The sequence below is a fragment of the Euprymna scolopes genome, chromosome 6 (genome assembly GCF_053919585.1).
Source record: "Euprymna scolopes isolate OS-2025 chromosome 6, ASM5391958v1, whole genome shotgun sequence".
NCBI classification, from domain to species: Eukaryota; Metazoa; Mollusca; class Cephalopoda; order Sepiida; family Sepiolidae; genus Euprymna; species Euprymna scolopes.
Genome location: NC_136487.1, coordinates 143373492 through 143395376, shown reverse-complemented (window position 1 = coordinate 143395376; position 21885 = coordinate 143373492). Strand labels below are relative to the sequence as shown.

General features: G+C 35.6%; 1 protein-coding gene across 9 annotated transcripts in view; it reads left to right on the top strand.

Annotated features, from left to right (window-relative positions):
• Nucleotides 1–21885, top strand: part of LOC145278018 (monocarboxylate transporter 14-like) — a 98757-nt gene that overhangs the window by 36461 nt on the left and 40411 nt on the right. For all 9 annotated transcript variants that reach the window (XM_080130214.1, XM_080130213.1, XM_080130220.1 and 6 more), the window contains 2 exons: nucleotides 16460–16726; nucleotides 21205–21299. In XM_080130214.1, the coding sequence (XP_079986340.1) occupies nucleotides 16460–16726; nucleotides 21205–21299 (362 nt within the window). The remainder of the gene's footprint in view (nucleotides 1–16459; nucleotides 16727–21204; nucleotides 21300–21885) is intronic.

The window sequence follows — 21885 nt, the reverse complement described above, 5'->3', positions numbered from 1 at the left end:
AAGTAATGTTTTTGAAATTTAAAAAATTAAAGAAAGAAAAAAAAAATCAAAGAAATTTCGAACATTTATTACTATAAACATTTATTACATAACGAACAAGTGAAAAAAATAATTACAACCGAAGGCAAAATAAGTCAACGTAAAAAGGAAAGCATATTTTTTAAACAGCAAAGTTTAAATGGTTGTTTGCATAAAGCAGTTCAACGATTCTTTTAAATAAAGAAATATTTTTGTAAATAAAACAATTTGGAGAGGTTAATTTTACGGTGAAGCTTAGGTAAGTAGATCAAGCTGACGAGTGCTTTCCATATTTATCATTCAAAGGGTCAGTAATGGTAAAAGCACCGGTGTCACATGTCATGTGACCTAACTGTTGAGATTTTTCAGAACGAGGCTCGTCTGCTGGACTTTGAAGCTAAGATAAGTAAGTCCAGCAGACGACCCTCGTTCTATTTTTTTGTAGAGAATTCACTTCTAACTTACAGCGTGACCCACTTAAAAGTAGCCCAGAAAATGCAGTAGAGAAGAGGAAGATTCTTTTATTGCTTAGATAACCTGTAGCATTTTTTAATTTAGCAGTAGTGTCATAAAAGATGTTGGAAGTGCTCCCCATTGATATCTATGCATTTCTAGGCACGTTTAACAACGTTTGCAAATACTGCCTGTATATCTTATTAGGCACGTTTAACAACGTTTGCAAATACTGCCTGTAGATTTTTTAGGCACGTTTAACAACGTTTGCAAATACTGACTGTAGATTTTTTTAGGCACGTTTAACAACGTTTGCAAATACTGCCTGTAGATTTTTTAGGCATGTTTAACGACGTTTGCAAATACTGCCTGTAGATTGTTTAGGCACGTTTAACAACGTTTGCAAATACTGCCTGTAGATTTTTTTAGGCACGTTTAACAACGTTTGCAAATACTGCCTGTAGATTTTTTAGGCACGTTTAACAACGTTTACAAATACTGTCTGTAGATTTTTTAGGCACGTTTAACAACGTTTGCAAATACTATCTGTAGATTTTTTAGGCACGTTTAACAACGTTTGCAAATACTGCCTGTAGATTTTTTAGGCACGTTTAACAACGTTCGCAAATACTGCCTGTAGATTTTTTTAGGCACGTTTAACAACGTTTGCAAATACTGCGTGTAGATTTTTTTAGGCACGTTTAACAACGTTTGCAAATACTGCTTATAGATTTTTTATGCACGTTTAACAACGCTTGCAAATACTGCCTGTAGATTTTTTAGGCACGTTTAACAACGTTTGCAAATACTGCCTGTAGATTTTTTTAGGCACGTTTAACAACGTTTGCAAATACTGCCTGTAGATCATATTAGGCACGTTTAACAACGTTTGCAAATACTGTCTGTAGATTTTTTAGGCACGATTAAGAACGTTTGCAAATACTGCCTGTAGATTTTTTTAGGCACGTTTAACAACGTTTGCAAATACTGCCTGTAGATTTTTTTAGGCACGTTTAACAACGTTTGCAAATACTGCCTGTAGATTTTTTAGGCACGTTTAACAACGTTTGCAAATACTGACTGTAGATTTTTTTAGGCACGTTTAACAACGTTTGCAAATACTGCCTGTAGATTTTTTAGGCATGTTTAACGACGTTTGCAAATACTGCCTGTAGATTGTTTAGGCACGTTTAACAACGTTTGCAAATACTGCCTGTAGATTTTTTAGGCACGTTTAACAACGTTCGCAAATACTGCCTGTAGATTTTTTAGGCACGTTTAACAACGTTTGCAAATACTGTCTGTAGATTTTTTAGGCACGTTTAACAACGTTTGCAAATACTATCTGTAGATTTTTTAGGCACGTTTAACAACGTTTTCAAATACTGCCTGTAGATTTTTTAGGCACGTTTAACAACGTTCGCAAATACTGCCTGTAGATTTTTTAGGCACGTTTAACAACGTTTGCAAATACTGCGTGTAGATTTTTTTAGGCACGTTTAACAACGTTTGCAAATACTGCTTATAGATTTTTTATGCACGTTTAACAACGCTTGCAAATACTGCCTGTAGATTTTTTAGGCACGTTTAACAACGTTTGCAAATACTGCCTGTAGATTTTTTTAGGCACGTTTAACAACGTTTGCAAATACTGCCTGTAGATCATATTAGGCACGTTTAACAACGTTTGCAAATACTGTCTGTAGATTTTTTAGGCACGATTAAGAACGTTTGCAAATACTGCCTGTAGATTTTTTGGGCACGTTTAACAACGTTTGCAAATACTGCCTGTAGATTTTTTTAGGCACGTTTAACAACGTTTGCAAATACTGCCTGGAGATTTTTTAGGCACGTTTAACAACGTTTGCAAATACTGCTTGTAGATTTTTTTAGGCACGTTTAACAACGTTTGCAAATACTGTCTTTAGATTTTTTTAGGCACGTTTAACAACGTTTGCAAATACTGCCTGTAGATTTTTTAGGCACGTTTAACAACGTTTGCAAATACTGCCTGTAGATTTTTTAGGCACATTTAACAACGTTTGCAAATACTGCCTGTAGATTTTTTAAGGCACGTTTTACAACGTTTGCAAATACTGCTTATAGATTTTTAAGGCACGTTTAACAACGTTTGCAAATACTGCTTATAGATTTTTTAGGCATGTTTAACAACGTTTGCAAATACTGCCTGTAGATTTTTTAGGCACGTTTCACAACGTTTGACAATACTGCCTGTAGATTGTTTAGGCACGTTTGACAACGTTTGCAAATACTACCTGTAGATTTTTTTAGGCACGTTTAACAACGTTTGCAAATACTGCTTGTAGATTTTTTTAGGCACGTTTAACAACGTTTGCAAATACTGTCTGTAAATTTTTTAGGCACGTTTAACAACGTTTGCAAATACTGTCTGTAGATTTTTTAGGCACGTTTAACAACGTTTGCAAATACTGTCTGTAGATTTTTTAGGCACGTTTAACAACGTTTGAAAATACTGCCTGTAGATTTTTTAGGCACGTTTAACAACGTTTGCAAATACTGCCTGTAGATTATTTTACACACGTTTAACAACGTTTGCAAATACTTCTTATAGATTTTTTAGGCACGTTTAACAACGTTTGTAAATACTGCCTGTAGATTTTTTAGGTACGTTTAACAACTTTTGCAAATACTGTCTGTAGATTTTTTAGGAACATTTAACAACGTTTGCAAATACTGCCTGTAGATTTTTTAGGCACGTTTAACAACGTTTGCAAATACTGCCTGTAGATTTTTTAGGCACGGTTGACAACGTTTGCAAATACTGCCTGTAGATTTTTTAGGCACGTTTAACAACGTTTGCAAATACTGCCTGTAGATTTTTTAGGCACGTTTAACAACGTTTGCAAATACTGCCTGTAGATTTTTTAGGCACGTTTAACAACGTTTGCAAATACTGTCTGTAGATTTTTTAGGCACGTTTAACAACGTTTGCAAATACTGCCTGTAGATTTTTTAGGCACGTTTAACAACGTTTGAAAATACTGCCTGTAGATTTTTTAAGCACGTTTAACAACGTTTGCAAATACTGCGTGGAGATTTTTTTAGGCACGTTTAACAACGTTTGCAAATACTGCTTGTAGATTTTTTAGGCACGTTTAACAACGTTTGCAAATACTGCCTGGAGATTTTTTTAGGCACGTTTAACAACGTTTGCAAATACTGCTTGTAGATTTTTTTAGGCACGTTTAACAACGTTTGCAAATACTGCTTGTAGATTTTTTAGGCACGTTTAACAACGTTTGCAAATACTGCCTGGAGATTTTTTTAGGCACGTTTAACAACGTTTGCAAATACTGCTTGTAGATTTTTTTAGGCACATTTAACAACGTTTGCAAATACTGCCTGTAGATTTTTTTAGGCACGTTTAACAACGTTTGCAAATACTGCTTATAGATTTTTAAGGCACGTTTAACAACGTTTGCAAATACTGCTTATAGATTTTTTAGGCATGTTTAACAACGTTTGCAAATACTGCCTGTAGAATTTTAGGCACGTTTAACAACGTTTGACAATACTGCCTGTAGATTTTTTAGGTACGTTTGACAACGTTTGCAAATACTACCTGTAGATTTTTTAGGCACGTTTAACAACGTTTGCAAATACTGCTTGTAGATTCTTTTAGGCACGTTTAACAACGTTTGCAAATACTGCTTATAGATTTTTTAGGCACGTTTAACAACGTTTGCAAATACTGCCTGTAGATGTTTTAGGCACGTTTAACAACGTTTGAAAATACTGCCTGTAGATTTTTTAGGCACATTTAACAACGTTTGCAAATACTGCCTGTAGATGTTTTAGGCACGTTTAACAACGTTTGCAAATACTGCCTGTAGATTTTCTAGGCAAGTTTAACAACGTTTGCAAATACTGCCTGTAGACTTTTTAGGCACGTTTAACAACGTTTGCAAATACTGCCTGTAGATTTTTTTAGGCACGTTTAACAACGTTTGCAAATACTGCCTGTAGATTTTTTAGGCACGGTTGACAACGTTTGCAAATACTGCCTGTAGATTTTTTAGGCACGTTTAACAACGTTTGCAAATACTGCCTGTAGATTTTTTAGGCACGTTTAACAACGTTTGCAAATACTGCCTGTAGATTTTTGAGGCACGTTTAACAACGTTTGCAAATACTGTCTGTAGATTTTTTAGGCACGTTTAACAACGTTTGCAAATACTGCCTGTAGATTTTTTAGGCACGTTTAACAACATTTGCAAATACTGACTGTAGATTTTTTAGGCACGTTTAACAACGTTTGCAAATACTGTCTTTAGATTTTTAAGGCCCGTTTAACAACGTTTGCAAATACTGTCTGTAGACATTTTAGGCACGTTTAACAACGTTTGCAAATACTGCCTGTAGATTTTTTAGGCACGTTTAACAACGTTTGCAAATACTGCCTATAGATTTTTTAGGCACGTTTAACAACGTTTGCAAATACTGCTTATAGGTTTTTTAGGCACGTTTAACAACGTTTGCAAATACTGCCTGTAGATGTTTTTAGGCACGTTTAACAACGTTTGCAAATACTGCCTGTAGATTTTTTAGGCACGTTTAACAACGTTTGCAAATACTGCCTGTAGATTTTTTTAGGCACGTTTAACAACGTTTGCAAATACTGCTTATAGATTTTTTAGGCACGTTTAACAACGTTTGCAAATACTGCCCGTAGATTTTTTAGGCACGTTTAACAACGTTTGCAAATACTACCTGTAGATTTTTTTAGGCACGTTTAACAACGTTTGCAAATACTGCTTGTAGATTTTTTTAGGTACGTTTTAGAACGTTTGCAAATACTGCTTATATATTTTTTAGGCACGTTTAACAACGTTTGCAAATACTGTCTGTAGATTTTTTAGGCACGTTTAACAACGTTTGCAAATACTGCCTGTAGATTTTTTAGGCACGTTTAACAACGTTTGCAAATACTGTCTGTAGATTTTTTAGGCACGTTTAACAACGTTTGCAAATACTGTCTGTAGATTTTTTAGGCACGTTTAACAACGTTTGCAAATACTGTCTGTAGATTTTTTAGGCACGTTTAACAACGTTTGCAAATACTGCTTATAGATTTTTTAGGCACGTTTAACAACGTTTCCAAATACTGTCTGTAGATTTTTTTAGGCACGTTTAACAACGTTTGCAAATACTGCCTGTAGATTTTTTAGGCACGTTTAACAACGTTTGCAAATACTGTCTGTAGATTTTTTAGGCACGTTTAACAACGTTTGCAAATACTGCGTGAAGATTTTTTTAGGCACGTTTAACAACGTTTGAAAATACTGCCGGTAGATCTTTTAGGCACGTTTAACAACGTTTGCAAATACTGTCTGTAGATTTTTTAGGCACGTTTAACAACGTTTGCAAATACTGCCTGTAGATTGTTTAGGCACGTTTAACAACGTTTGCAAATACTGCCTGTAGATTTTTTAGGCACGTTTAACAACGTTTGCAAATACTGCCTGTAGATTTTTTAGGCACGTTTTACAACGTTTGCAAATACTGCTTATAGATTTTTTAGGCACGTTTAACAACGTTTGCAAATACTGACTATAGATTTTTTAGGCACGTTTAACAACGTTTGCAAATACTGACTGTAGATTATTTAGGCACGTTTAACAACGTTTGCAAATACTGCCTGTAGATTTGTTAGCCACGTTTAACAACGTTTGCAAATACTGTCTGTAGACTTTTTAGGCACGTTTAACAACGTTTGCAAATACTGCCTGTAGATTTTTTAGGCACGTTTAACAACGTTTGCAAATACTGTCTGTAGATTTTTTAGGCACGTTTAACAACGTTTGCAAATACTGCCTGTAGATTTTTTAGGCACGTTTAACAACGTTTGCAAATACTGTCTGTAGATTTTTTAGGCACGTTTAACAACGTTTGCAAATACTGCCTGTAGATTTTTTAGGCACGTTTAACAACGTTTGCAAATACTGCCTGTAGATTTTTTAGGCACGTTTAACAACGTTTGCAAATACTGCCTGTAGACTTTTTTAGGCACGTTTAACAACGTTTGCAAATACTGCCTGTAGATTGTTTAGGCACGTTTAACAACGTTTGCAAATACTGCCTGTAGATTTTTTTAGGCACGTTTAACAACGTTTGCAAATACTGCTTATAGATTTTTTAGGCACGTTTAACAACGTTTGCAAATACTGCTTATAGATTTTTTAGGCACGTTTAACAACGTTTGCAAATACTGTCTGTAGATTTTTTTAGGCACGTTTAACAACGTTTGCAAATACTGTCTGTAGATTCTTTTAGGCACGTTTAACAACGTTTGCAAATACTGCCTGTAGATTTTTTAGGCACGTTTAACAAAGTTTGCAAATCCTGCCTGTAGATTTTTTTAGGCACGTTTAACAACGTTTGCAAATACTGTCTGTAGATTTTTTTAGGCACGTTTAACAACGTTTGCAAATACTGTCTGTAGATTTTTTTAGGCACGTTTAACAACGTTTGCAAATACTGCCTGTAATTTTTAGGCACGTTTAACAACGTTTGCAAATACTGCTTATAGATTTTTTAGGCACGTTTAACAACGTTTTCAAATACTGTCTGTAGATTTTTTAGGCACGTTTAACAACGTTTGCAAATACTGCCTGTAGATTTTTTTATGCACGTTTAACAACGTTTGCAAATACTGTCTGTAGATTTTTTTAGGCACGTTTAACAACGTTTGCAAATACTGCCTGTAGATTTTTTAGGCACGTTTAACAACGTTTGCAAATACTGTCTGTAGATTTTTTAGGCACGTTTAACAACGTTTGCAAATACTGCGTGTAGATTTGTTTAGGCACGTTTAACAACGTTTGCAAATACTGTCTGTAGATTTTTTATGCACGTTTAACAACGTTTGCAAATACTGCCTGTAGAGTTTTTTAGGCACGTTTAACAACGTTTGCAAATACTGCCTGTAGATTTTTTAGGCACGTTTAACAACGTTTTCAAATACTGTCTGTAGATTTTTTATGCACGTTTAACAGCGTGTGCAAATACTGCCTGTAGATTTTTTAGGCACGTTTAACAACGTTTGCAAATACTGTCTGTAGATTTTTTCAGCCACGTTTAATAACATTTGCAAATACTGCTTATAGATTTTTTAGGCACGTTTAACAACGTTTGCAAATACTGCCTGTAGATTTTTAGGCACGTTTAACAACGTTTGCAAATACTGCCTGTAGATTTGTTAGGCACGTTTAACAACGTTTGCAAATACTGTCTGTAGATTTTTTGGGCACGTTTAACAACGTTTGCAAATACTGTCTGTAGATTTTTTAGGCACGTTTAACAACGTTTGCAAATACTGCCTGTAGATTTTTTAGGCACGTTTAACAACGTTTGCAAATACTGTCTGTAGATTTTTTAGGCACGTTTAACAACGTTTGCAAATACTGCCTGTAGATTTTTTAGGCACGTTTAACAACGTTTGAAAATACAGCCTGTAGATTTTTTAGGCACGTTTAACAACGTTTGCAAATACTGCCTGTAGATTTTTTAGGCACGTTTAACAACGTTTGAAAATACTGTCTGTAGATTTTTTTAGGCACGTTTAACAACGTTTGCAAATACTGCCTGTAGATTTTTTAGGCACGTTTAACAACGTTTGCAAATACTGCCTGTAGATTTTTTAGGCACGTTTAACAACGTTTGAAAATACTGCCTGTAGATTTTTTTAGGCACGTTTAACAACGTTTGCAAATACTGCCTGTAGATTTTTTTAGGCACGTTTAACAACGTTTGCAAATACTGCCTGTAGATTTTTTTTTTCGAGCTATTCTCCTGATAGCTTTTGTAATGTTTTCTTTTACTTGGTCTAGATTGTGAGGATTATTTGCATAAGCTTTTTATTTTAAAGTCTCGCAAAGATAAAGAACACATGACAAATCCAGGGAACGTGGTGGCCATTACCCTTTGCTTATTTTTTTCTCTTCCGTAAACATGTCATGAACTCGTGTCAGTGATCTGTGAGACGTGTAGCGCCATCTTGTTGAGAAACAGAATTGCATTTTAATTTCTGGTGTCAATTGGTCGTTAAGAGAAAGATTAGAGAGATCGGGTTACTTTGAAGGAGGCCACCTTGTACAAAGTAGTAAAAACGCCAGGCATGATTTTGAAAGAAGAAAAAATATGAGACATCTTCGATAAATATAAAAGGCAAAAGCGGCGGGCGCGTTTTTGTACGCCCAAGAAAGGTTTTTTTTCACCGGGGGTCTCGGGTGGGTTACTATGTGTTAGAACTTTTTATATACTACCTAGATTATAATATCTCCGATTTACAAAAGGAGGTCGCATGTATCTTTTATTTGAGCGACTTTTACAAAATTCGTGCTATTTCTTCCTCTTGCGTATTTGTTTGGCTTTTTCGTATAAAAGCGAAACTGAATCGAAATAAATGCGAGTCGCTAGCCTTCGTGGCTAGCCTTCGTGGCTAGCAGGCTTGAAAGGCAACCAGCTTTGATCACAGCGGGGGAAAAAGGTTGACAACTTACCACGACGCCAACAAGGCAGAGATGTGAGAATAGTTGAAATTAAACGATTAAAATCTTAAGTGACAGATGCACAAATTTAATGAAGTCAAACCAAGGGGGAAATGAATACCGCACTTAACTTTGGCTGCGAGGCAGTGTTTTTGGTGTTGTTTCCTCAAGATGTTGAGGGGAAAGCTAGCTCCCCTTAAAAAAGAAAGGGGGTGTCCAAATGAATAGCAATTGTCTGATATGACGGTTTTCACCGCATTGATCACTGCTGATCGTGAAAACCGAAGAACTGTTTCGTTTCAGTTAGTTTCACTTTTATACTAAAAAGCCAAACAAACACGCGACAGAGCGAAATGGTGCGAATTTTATAAAAGTCGATCCAAATAAATTTAGACACGACGTGCGTTAGCAAATCATAGATATTATGATCTAGACGGTATATAAAGAGTTCTAAGAAATAGTAACCCACGGCCCCCAAAGCCTTTGCTGGACATACAAAAATGCGCGCACCGCTTTTGCCTTTTATATATATAGAAGAGTTAATTACTTAATCATAATTATATTATACCCAATATATAGTAGTGATTTCAAAAGTTGTTTCAAATATAACTTCAACAAGAACCAAACAATTTAATTCTCTAGCGGTGTTCGCTATTATCTGAAAAAAATGAATGACATGCATATAGAAATCTGAAAAATAAACGCAGTTAAATATGCAAATATATATTTGCGCATGCGTAGAGCATACACATTATATCGAATTACATTCGCCAAGTTCTAATTTGTAAATTTTAACCCCCTAGCAGCTAATTTTTTCCGCTGCAAAGCAAATCGATTTTGTCCGAGAGATCTGAATACCCTATATATCAAGTGTCAAGTCTGTAGACCAAAAATTGATAGAGAAGTTTGGTAGAGACCGTTCCTCATACAGACGCACAAGGGCGTTTGTATAAGGTACAGAGATTAAATTAAAAAAGGTATATACCCTTCAACATCAATTTCAACAAATCAAATGCAAAATGGGAGTTCGTTGTGGTTGCGGTTTGTTTTGTTTTGTTCTGTTGTTGTTGTTGTTGAGCATTATTCATCATGATGATCCCCCCCCCAAACAAGGCACAGTGCCACTTTGATGTAAGGGACTACTATCGGGGACGGTAGTTGCAGGGATCGGGGACAGTAATTGCAGGGATACTATGTAGAAAATCGAGCAGCAAGATGTCTATTCACATTAAACTTGAACTTTTGCATGTCGGCACAGTTGGGAAAACATTAATCCGGAAGGGAGTTCCAAACTCTAGCAATTCTGGGGAAGAAACTATTAGAGTAGAAGGCTTTCTTACATCTATGGATCTCTATTGTGTAGGGGTGAGACTTTACTGCTTGTCGGGGGTATTTACGCCGAGGAGGCACAAAGGCTTGTAGTTCGGAAGATCATCGACCATTAAAATACTTGTATTGGCATTAGTTTCCCCGATATCTTTCTGTTAAGAATTCTTTCTAGAAGGATACCGGATACTTACGTGAAGGTTGTCAACTTTCCTAAGGGAATGTTATTCTGTGGAACGAACTGGGCTTGAATGTGGAACAGCTGAATTATCAGCCGCGTCGTTAAACACTAGACCCTCTGTGATCGTTGCAGAAAAGTCAAATGCTGAAAGATAAAACAGCCTCTTCTTCTTCTTCTTCTTCTTCTTCTTCTTCTTCTTCTTCTTCTTCTTCTTCTCAATTCCTCTGGCTGCACTGATTGCTGCTATCTACTGAGTGTACATCTGCTGCCGCCAGTGAATCATTGTCACGTTTGCATTCAGCAAGATAAATCTAATATATAAAAGGCGATATATCCGTTTGTCTGTCTGTCTGTCTCCATATTTTCAAACTCTATCTCTTCTGAAACTAAAGGTCGCAGATTGACATTAGGGGCTTCACATAATTGGATCTTTATGGACCGTTCATTTATGGGTCTTTAGTCGATTAAAATAGTTTTAAAGAAAAAGGGTTAAAATTGAAAAAAAATCCTATGCATTTTGCACAGTCATCTTAGTTAATTTTTAGTTTTTATTTTTCATCAGTTCGTATACATGTCACGTTGGTACAGTGGTAACGTTACCAGCTTTTAATGCTACACTTTTGCTTTCGGTTTTGATTCTAGCTGATGGCACCCAAATACTTTTTTCTTACTTTTGAAATCACGACTCTATAATAATATATACACGAAATCTGAACAAATGAAAATATCATATTTAAGAGAATTTTACGACCGGGCAAAGCCGCCGAACCTCTTCTCCCCGCTAGTTGATTTTATCAATGAAGTCGCTTAGATTTTCAAAGTTCATTGTAAATAACCTTTAATCTGGGAACCCAAACTTTGTTTCCTCTTTGCAATTTTTATTAACTTGCAACTTAAAAATAATATTTCTGCTCGGAATAATATGGGCTCATTTAACGTGCTGACTCGTTTCCTTCTTTTCTCTTTTTTTTTTTTTACATTTTCTCGCCCCCTCCGCCCCCCAAAAAACTTACGCAAGATTTGTCTGGCTGTTTGATTAATTGAATGTCGTTATGTAGAGTGTATAACGAGTCTATGTATGTGAGTTGTACTTAATGAGTCTCTTTATCTTGTTAAACGTGTCGTCTATTTTATGTGTGTGACGTTCCAATATGTTATCTGCTGTATAAATGCTTTTTTTGTTTATGTGTTTATAATGGTTATCTGTACGTGTCGACATACTAAATAGTTTATAGACAGGCGGACAGTAAAGATCTTTTACATTTGTGTTGAACAAAGAACGACATACCTTGACTCACAACCGTTTTCGTCTGTACCGACGTGCTCCTAAACTGTAGCCCTGTCTCTCATGAAAACTCAAATCACCAAGACGTTTCATATTTATATTTATTGTGGTTGCGAGTTGTTGGTTTCGAGGTGGCACGCTGTTTTCATCTACAACTACACATGTTCATTTAATCAGTCCAGTGCTTCCAAGACTGCCATCTTCTGTCTCTACTTCACAATTCTCGCTTACATTCTACTTAATCTAACTCTCTACTTTCTACGTGTAATCTAAAACTCACCTCCTTTTCTGACGCCACTCTTTACGAGAGGGTTTTGTATGTTTGACTTATTTAGTAGGAGAAGGAAAAGTGACACTTTCAATTTTGCTAGCAATTTTTAATTTTTTGTATCATTCTACCTTTATATTTCAGATTTTGTATTTAGTATTAGGTTGGTAAAAAGATTATATCGTTTTTTGACGTTCAACTTCCAAAGATCATAACTCCTTTCATAATAAACATTATTAATCGAAATGAAAACCATTAGAATCGACACATTTTTGTCAACGAGAAACAAGTTTATTTATCCCATTAGCATAGAAATTTGGGGTTCTGGAAGCTATAAAGTCACTGAAGGCCGATTCGGCATCATTTCGGCTTATGAAGCATTTTTCGCGCAAGAAGTTGTCGAGATGCTTGAAAAAGTTATAACCAGTGAGCAAGAGGTCCGGCGAATATGGTGGATGAGTTCCCTTAATATTGACCAATCTCGGACACATACGTTGGAGCTTCTGGTGCACTTCGTCAATTTGTCGGCAGTACTTCTCTGTAATTATTTCACTCGGATTCAAGAAGCTTGGATGGATGAGATGGTCCGAAAAACATTAAACAGTCACCAGAAACTTTTTTAGTGCAATTTCTGCTTCGAGAAGTGTTGTGGAGCTTCTCCGGCATCCAACCACTATGCCGAACGTCGCTGGTTGTTGTAGAGGATCAACTTCCTATCACACGTCACAATCCGCTCGAGAAATGGGTTGTTTTTGGTGTGCAGAAAGAGCGTAGAAGACACCTCAAAATGACATTTTTTTTTATTATTGTACAATTCATGCAGCACCGATTTATCCAACTTTTTTTTTATTTCCCTATTTGCTTTGAATAGTGAACGACTGTGGGTCGACCTCGAGTCCAACAGCAACTTCTCGTGTGGTTTTGAGAGGATCAGCTTCAATTAAGGCAATCACATGTTCGTTATCAACTACAGTCGGTCTGCCGTCTTCATCTTTGAAGCTCTGGCCACCATTGAACCACCGTTGTGCAACACGTTCGTTAGTTGTTCCTGTGCCAAACGCATCTTTGATATCACGAGCTGTCTCGGCAGCTTTTCGATCTAGAACTGGAAAAGAAAATTTATTCATGTTTGTAAATTTGTATGAATAAGATTCATTCCTAAACTAATTAACCGATCATTATGAATTAATTTTATGCATATGTGTATATATTTGTATGAACAGATAAGCGCCTAAACTAATTAACCGATCATTATGAATTGATTTTATGTATATATGTTTGTATATTTGTATGGATAAGATTCGCGCCTAAACTTATTAACCGGTCATTATGAATTGTTTTTATGAATATATGTTTGTATATTTGTATGGACAACATTCGCGCATAAACTTGTTAACCGATCATTATAAATAATTTTAATGTATATATGTGTATATATTTGTATGAAAAAGATTCGCGCCTAAACTAATTAACTGATCATTATAAATAGTTTTTTATATATGTGTATATATTTGTATGAAAAAGATTCGCGCTTAAACTTATTAACCGATCATTATGAATAGTTTTTATATGTACATGCGTATATATTTGTATGAAAAAGATTCGCGCCTAAACTAATTAACTGATCATTATGAATTGTTTTATGAATATATGTTTGTATATTTGTATGGATAATATTCGCGTCTAAACTAATTAACCGATCATTATGAATAGTTTCTTTATGTATATGTGTATATATTTGTACGGACAACATTTGCGCCTTAACTTATTAAACGATCATTATTAATATGTGTTTATATGTATATGTGTATATATTTGTATGAAAAAGATTCGCGCCTAAACTAATTAACCGATCATTATGAATTGTTTTTATGTATATGTGTATATATTTGTTTGAAAAATTTTCGCGCCTGAACTAATTAATCGATCATTATGAATTGTTTTTATGTATACATGATTGTATATTTGTATGGATAAGATTCGCGCCTAAACTTATTAATCGATCATTATGAATAGTTTTTACGCGTATATGTGTATATATTTGTATAAAAAAGATTCGCGTCTAAACTAATTAACTGATCATTATGAATTGTTTTTATGTATATATGTGTATATATTTGTATGAAAAAGATTCGCGCCTAAACTAATTAATCGATCATTATGAATTGTTTTTATGTATATATGTGTATATATTTGTATGAAAAAGATTCGCGCCTAAACTAATTAATCGATCATTATGAATTGTTTTTATGTATATATGTTTGTATATTTGTATGGATAAGATTCGCGCCTAAACTTATTAACCGATCATTATGAATATGTGTTTATATGTATATGTGTATATATTTGTATGAAAAAGATTCGCGCTTAACCTAATTAACCGATCATTATTAATTGTTTTTATGTATATATGTGTATATATTTGTATGGATAAGATTCGCGCCTAAACCTATTAACTGATCATTATGAATAGTTTTTATGTGTATCTGTTTGTATATTTGTTTGTTTACATCTTAGCTAATTATCCGACTATTATGAATTTTTTGTATGTATATATGCTTATATATTTGTATTCGCGCTAAAAGTGATTAACCGATCGTGATAAATGTTTTGTGCCTGTGTATCCTCATATATTTGTATGGAAAAAAATTAACATGTTGACTAATTAGTCGATCGTCATGAATATTTATCTCTGTGTATAGGTTTATATGCGTCTATCTATCCATTTATTATAATACTAAAACTGTCACGATAATCTTTATGTCAGAATTTCATATTTTTATTAGCTAAAAAATATCTGAACGAAGACCATATATGCGAAATACGTATATCATTTAAAAACATATTTTAATGTCTTATCTAAAAGTAGTAGTGGGGGTTTAACACTTGGTTTTATTATTGTTCAAGAAACTTCCTTATGATTATTTAGTGCTATCTGTAGTGCTCTGTATGATTCCTGTTCTTCTTTTGATTGCTGTTAAAAATATTTTCACTTCTAGTTTGTGGGTAGAAACTTGCTATTAGTCGCACTCTGGATGCCTCATTGATTTAAATTAGTGCTTTCATTACGGTCTTGAAGCCTCCTGAATTTTATGTTCATTCACTAATCACGTATGTACATAATTCCTATTCTAGGGTGAGGGTAGAAACTTTTGTTTAAGTAATGTTCTGGTGGACTCCTTACTTTTATGTAAGTTTTTAGTAGCATTCATGCGGACTCAAGAATTTTACTTCATTCCAGTCGTCTCTTAAAAATATTATTTATTTTGCTTTAAATATATTTCGAAGTAAAACTTCATTTTCAGCATGTCTTTCTTTCTTTTCTTTTTTTGCCATATTGTTGTTGGATATAAATTTCAAACAAAATAAATGTCTGTTTATTTTGTAATAATGCGTTGTTTTGGCTTCAAACGTATATGATACGTATTTTATTTTATTCAATCTGAAAATCAGTTTTTATTTAAAACATACTTCAAAGTCTTACGGGTTGACAGGTAGTCTAGTATTAGCTACTCGGCGTTTGGAAGTTCCCCCTCCACTCTTCTTTAAAAACGACTATAACGTCGTTGATGATGTCATCAGGTAAATTCGTCTGGTTTATAGAATATATATATATATATATATATATATATATATATATATATTACGACTCTGATGAGTCGTAGACGACGTAACACGTGCAGTGGATAATTACATTTTAAAAATAATATATATATATATATATATATATATATATATATATATATATATATATATCCAGGGTGGACCGGTAAATTTGTCGCCCTAAAATTTTTTTTATTAAACTAATCAAATCAGGTAACTTCATTATGCAGTAAAGCTTACATCTATTTAATGTAGCCGCCTTCAGCTTCAATCACTGCCTCGATATATGTCCGGAACTGGAAACATGCCCTTTCAACAAGCGCCGGCAGGAGCTCGGCGAATACTCCGCAGATTGCGGCGATCAGGCTAGCTTAGGTGTTGTGGGAGGTCATGTTTGTGATGTTATCGACGTATAACAAAAGGAAGTAGTCCAGCAAGTCCAGATGGTGAGGAGGCAGGAGGCCAATGGAAGAAAGGTACAAAGTCGTATCACCTCTTCTGATGCCGAGTCTGGATCTCTTTGGACTTGTGGCCAGCACCGTGTCCTGCTGCCACATGCAAGATCTGCCAGCAGCCACCTGTTGAGCCGTTCCTATAAATATTAAAATTCTACCCAATTTATATCATTAATGATTACTAAACTACCACCTTACGTTCAATAAAGTGTTATCATTGAGTAGCCTTCGGATCTTGATAAGTGATGACTCCCAAGTAAAAAAAAAAAAAAAAAAAAAAAAAACGAAACATAAAATCATAGACATTATTCATTTTCTCTCTTTCTCTTTATTTTAAAGGATTGTCTTTGGCAGTGAACTATTTCTCAGCAAATGTAATTCTCGGATGCTATTTTTTGAAAAGACGCGCACTTGCTATCGGGATAGCAAGCAGTGGAATAGGACTTGGTAGTTTCACGCTCAATTTCATATCCACTAAAATCATCCCCCTCTACGCCATGAGAGGCACCTTTCTATTATTTGGTGGCCTGTTCCTAAACTTGACCGTCTATGGTGCTTTGTGTCGCCAGCTCAAGCCAGTCATCAAAAAGATTCCGGATATTCCACGTAAGTAGTCGTTACAAAATTCAGTTTCGTTCCCAATTTCGTTCAATCATCTCTTAATAATATTAAGTTTGCATTAATTGTTTATGTTCTTATTGAAACTCGACTGAACACATAAAAATTACTACAACCCAAAGGTAAAATAGAACAGATATATTGAGAGCAAGAAAATATATACAATATTTACATAGAGTCCATTGGTATGGTCATGGGGAGACCGTCCCTGGAGAAGGTGTCGGCTGGATAGTCGTCGACTATCCCGTTGTCTCTCTGTGTATCTCGTTGGGTCTCACGTTGGGTCTCACGTTGGGTCTCACGTTGGGTCTCACGTTAGGTCTCTCCCGTCTTTGCGGTACCAACCATATTATATAGTTGACAATCCACGTATGCTAATGGTTGGATCCTACTACAACAGTTTTACGGTTTAGTAAAAGAGGACGGAAGATAAAGGGAGAAAAAGATAAAATAATCGAGAGAAAATGAGTCCCTTAACCTTCCGAGGGGGTGGTGGTGGTGGTGGTGGTGAGCGCCACGTTATTTTATGCATCACGCCTTAAGCAATAATAGCCTGGCGGCGCAATCCCTCTCCAGGTTTTAGAGCACATACAGCGCATGGTATTATCAAATTTTCACATTTCAGTACAGACAAAGCCCAACATCGCTTAACTTTGGTGATCCAATAGAAACCGGTATGTAAGCGTAATTACACCGTAAGAAGGTTAAAATCCAAACATTTTGTCAAATGTGAAAGAGAGACAGCTTAAGATAGAGAAAAGAATAAGTGAAAAAGACTAGGATTGATAAAGCATCATGTGAAATCGACTAGGGTTGAGAAAACAACGTGTCAAAAGACTAGGATTGAGAATGAAACGCAGGAAAAATCTATGGTAGCACATCAAAGTAAAAGTTATAAAATTACCATAAAAAACCTAACAGCCAGCCATGGTTCTCCCCAGAATGTGCTGCTGCTATCGCGCACAGAAATCACTTTTTCCATAGCTACCAACGTAATAGATGCACTGAGACTAAAGCTGCTTTCAGGACTGCCAGCAACCACTGTAAAAGAGTAATAAAAAATGCAAGAGAGCTATATGCCCAGTCTGTTAAATCCAAGGTAGCTGATCAGCGGCTTGGTTCCCACCAGTTTTGGCAAATAACAAATACGATCCTGAACAGAAGTGTGCGTTCTATCCCAACCATTATCAATGGACCAGAGGTCATCTCGTCAGCGTCAGACAAGGCCATACTATTTGCAAAGAACTTTGCAGCTAATTCTACCCTATGCGACGAAGGCCATCAACTCCCCATATTTCCTCCTATAACACAGAACAAGCTAGGTAACATACAAATATCCGTGCAAGGTCGCCAAGCTAATCAAGAACCTAGATTCCAGTAAAGCAACTGGTCCTGATGGCATCCCAATTATAGTGTTAAAAAAGCTTCAACCAGAACTTGCTCCCATACTTACGAAACTATTTAAGCGCTGCCTTAAGGAGAAGTGCTTTCCGACTCCCTGGAAGACCTCATCAGTTTGCCCTGTATTTAAGAACTCAGGTGATAAGTCATCTCCCTCTCAGTACAGACCAATAAGTCTCCTGTGTGTTATGAGTAAGTTGCTGGAATCCATATTAAATAGAGAAATAGTCAACCACCTCAGCAGGAATAACCTTCTTAGTGACACACAATATGGTTTCCGCTCTGCAAGATCTACCGCAGATGTGCTGACGGTTATATCCCACAGGATTAGTGAATCTCTTGACAAAGGCTTCCATTCTAGGGCAATTGCTCTTGACATATCAAAGGCCTTCGACAAGGTATGGCATAAGGGTCTACTTCACAAGATTTCCAGCTACGGTATAACTGGAAATGTTTTCTCAATCATTAAATCATTTCTCTCCGATAGGCTCATAAGAGTAGTGGTAGATGGACAAAAATCAGAGGCCTGCAATATAAATGCTGGAGTCCCTCAGGGGTCAATCCTGGGCCCAACTCTCTTCCTGATCTACATCAATGACCTCCCTAAACACATACTTAAATCATTCGTTGACATCTATGCTGATGACACGATCATCTACGGCAACACATCAAAGGCTGTAAATGACAAAGTTCTCTCTGATTCTCTCTCCTCTGATCTCGAGCGCGTGGCTCAGTGGGGGAAGATGTGACTAGTTACCTTTAATGCATCCAAAACCAAACTCCTATGCTTACATCATCAACGCTCTGATCCCCAGCTGGCATCAATTGTGATGGATGGCTCTCGTCTGGGTGAGGCCCCATGTTTTGACAAGCTTCTGGGTTTGACCTTTACTCCTGATCTGAAATGGAACACGTACATCAAGTCTGTTGCCAAGGTCGCTGGAAAGATGGTGGGATCCTTCTACCGCTCCAGAAGGTATCTCACTACTGATGCAATTCTCTACCTATATAAAAGCCAAGTACGTCCGAGGATGGAATACTGTTGCCATATCTGGGCAGGAGCTGCTAAAAACAGCCTATCCTGCCTTGACAGAGTACAAAATAGACTTCGTGGCTTACTGGGGGATGCCCTTTTCTCTACCCTGCAACCTCTCTCCCACAGAAGAGACGTTGCGAGCCTATCCTTGTTTTATCGTTATTTCCATAGCAGGTGCTCGTCTGAACTCTAATCTCTGGTCCCCCCTCGCCAATCTTTCACGAAAAACACCCGTCTAGCTGAATCCACTGTGAAAAATTTCCCCCACTCTATATCTGTGCCTTAATCAAAACGCGGATTCCATGAACAAAGCTTCTTTCTTAGAACTGCACGCCTGTAGAACTCTGTTCCGTCTGCCTGCGCTTCCCACCGGACTACAACTTGGATGTCTTCAAGTCCAACGTTAACAAATTCCTAATGAACCGCCCCCTTAAGTAAACACTTGATCAAATCTCCACACTAACGTAATGTACTTGCAATAACCCTTATCCCTGAGTGGCTTCCGGGCCTTGATAAGTGGTGATCACTGTGCAAAAAAAAAAAAAAAATACCACAACTTCTGCAAATTACGGTTGGTTTTAACTTCAACTTCATTCGACAAAGTTTAGCTTCTTTATCGAAATAAAGTGCTGTGTTCATCATCATAATCACCACCACCACCACCACCACCACCACCACCACCACCACCACCACCACCACCACCACCATCATCATCATCATCATCATCATCATCATCATCATCATCATCGCAGTCCGTGTTGTTCACGACTAAACCACTACAAAATGGTGTACTTTAATGCATTTTATTTCATTAAAAAGAACCAGTTATTTACAAAATTATTGTGCAAATATAGTTATTCTAATAATTGTGAAAACTTGGAAATACTTTTTCGCATGCCTTTGTTGTGATTTTCTGTATAATTCGGAAATTTCAATGAATTTCTCTTTAAAAATCAAAAGAAATTTCATGTAGAAACATTTTGTCATAGAAAAGGTAAAGCCTGGGATGTAGACATCTTAGGATTTAACAGAACAATACTATCGACAAGTATAAAAACTCATTTTTATCACCATTCCTGGCAAGTTTGATGAAGAAAAATGGTATTCTACTGATGCTTTCGCCTACCCTCTCCATGACCGTCGTAAATAGAAGGCTGTTTCTCTAAATGTAACGTGACCTGTAACGTCACTGAATAAAGTACAACAACTACGGTACTGACTATTGCGAAGGATGGTCATTTTCTGTTTCAATTCTCAAATAAATTGATGTGGATTTCATAAATTCAAAAGTGACTGTATTTTCTTTTCCAAAAGCTAATATATATATATATATATATATATATATATATATATATATATATATATATATATATATATATATATATGTATATATATATATATATATATTTCTGAACACGTGCAATTAAAATGATCATTTTTTTACCAGGAAAATACGATGAAGTTTTATATATTTTTTAAGTGTATTTAATTCATAGTGTCTAATTTTAAATAAAAAATGTTCCCTTTTTCACATAATTTTAAAATGATATGTTTTTTAATTCTTAATTCTTTTCTTTTATTGAATAGGTTCAGATTCAGATTAAATTTTACTTCTTAGATTTCATTTTTTTCAATGCATATTTTAAAAAGTTTTCTAATTATTTTGGTAAAAAAAAAATCTTATCCCATATCCACAGTCTGACTGTTCGAAATGATGTTGCTTGCTTGTACCTCAGATATGACTTCACTTTTCAATGACTGGGTATTCTTTACGGTGGCTATGGCTCAACTCGAATTACTATACAATATACTAAATATGGAATTAAGAAACATAGATATTAGTTGTTCTAATTCATGCTTATATTTGACATTATTATTCTGAAATAATCCAAGAAACGACACTAGATTCCTGGAAAGCGCGAGTACAAAAAAAAAAGAAGAAAAAAAAAGAGGAATATGTATAGCTTTCCATTAATTATTTACCTTCGCTTATCTAGAATTATTATATAATTGTCCATTGTCTTTTCAGAGAACAAACAAACTTCTGTCGATGAAATGGAAGGGGCTGCAAATTTTGGCTTTGAAGTAGAAGACGAAAACAAGGAAACACAAGATCAAAAATGCGTAAGTTTACAATTATTCTTACATGCGAGACTCTTCAAAATTTCACGATTTCTTCTGACATTTAAATAATGATAAAAAAAAGAAATGGTCCATATTATATAAAACTAGCGGAGCGCGCCCAGCTTTGCCCGGTCGTAAAATACGTCTATATAATATATTTTAATTTGTCCGGATTTCGTATATATCATTATAGAGTCGTGATTTCAAAAGTAAAATAAAGTATTTGGGTGCTATTCGTTAGAATCGAAACTGAAAGCAAGACTGTTGAATTCAAAGCTAGTAACGTCACCACTGTACCAACGTGACACGCATACGAACTGATTAAAACTTAAAAATTAAAAATAAACTACAATGAATGTACAAAATGTACGACGATTTTTTACAATTTTGACCCATTTTTGACCCTTAAAAACTATTTTAACCCGTTGTTGTATTGTAGCATGTTCATGTCGTAGATGGAATCATGGTAAGGTTCTTCATAGGCTTTGGTCCATTGCTTGTTCTCGGAGTCCGATGGTACTGTTGACACCTATTGTTCTGCATATCCAGTCTAATATCCTTATCCTTCGCCTTCCCCTAGCTCTTT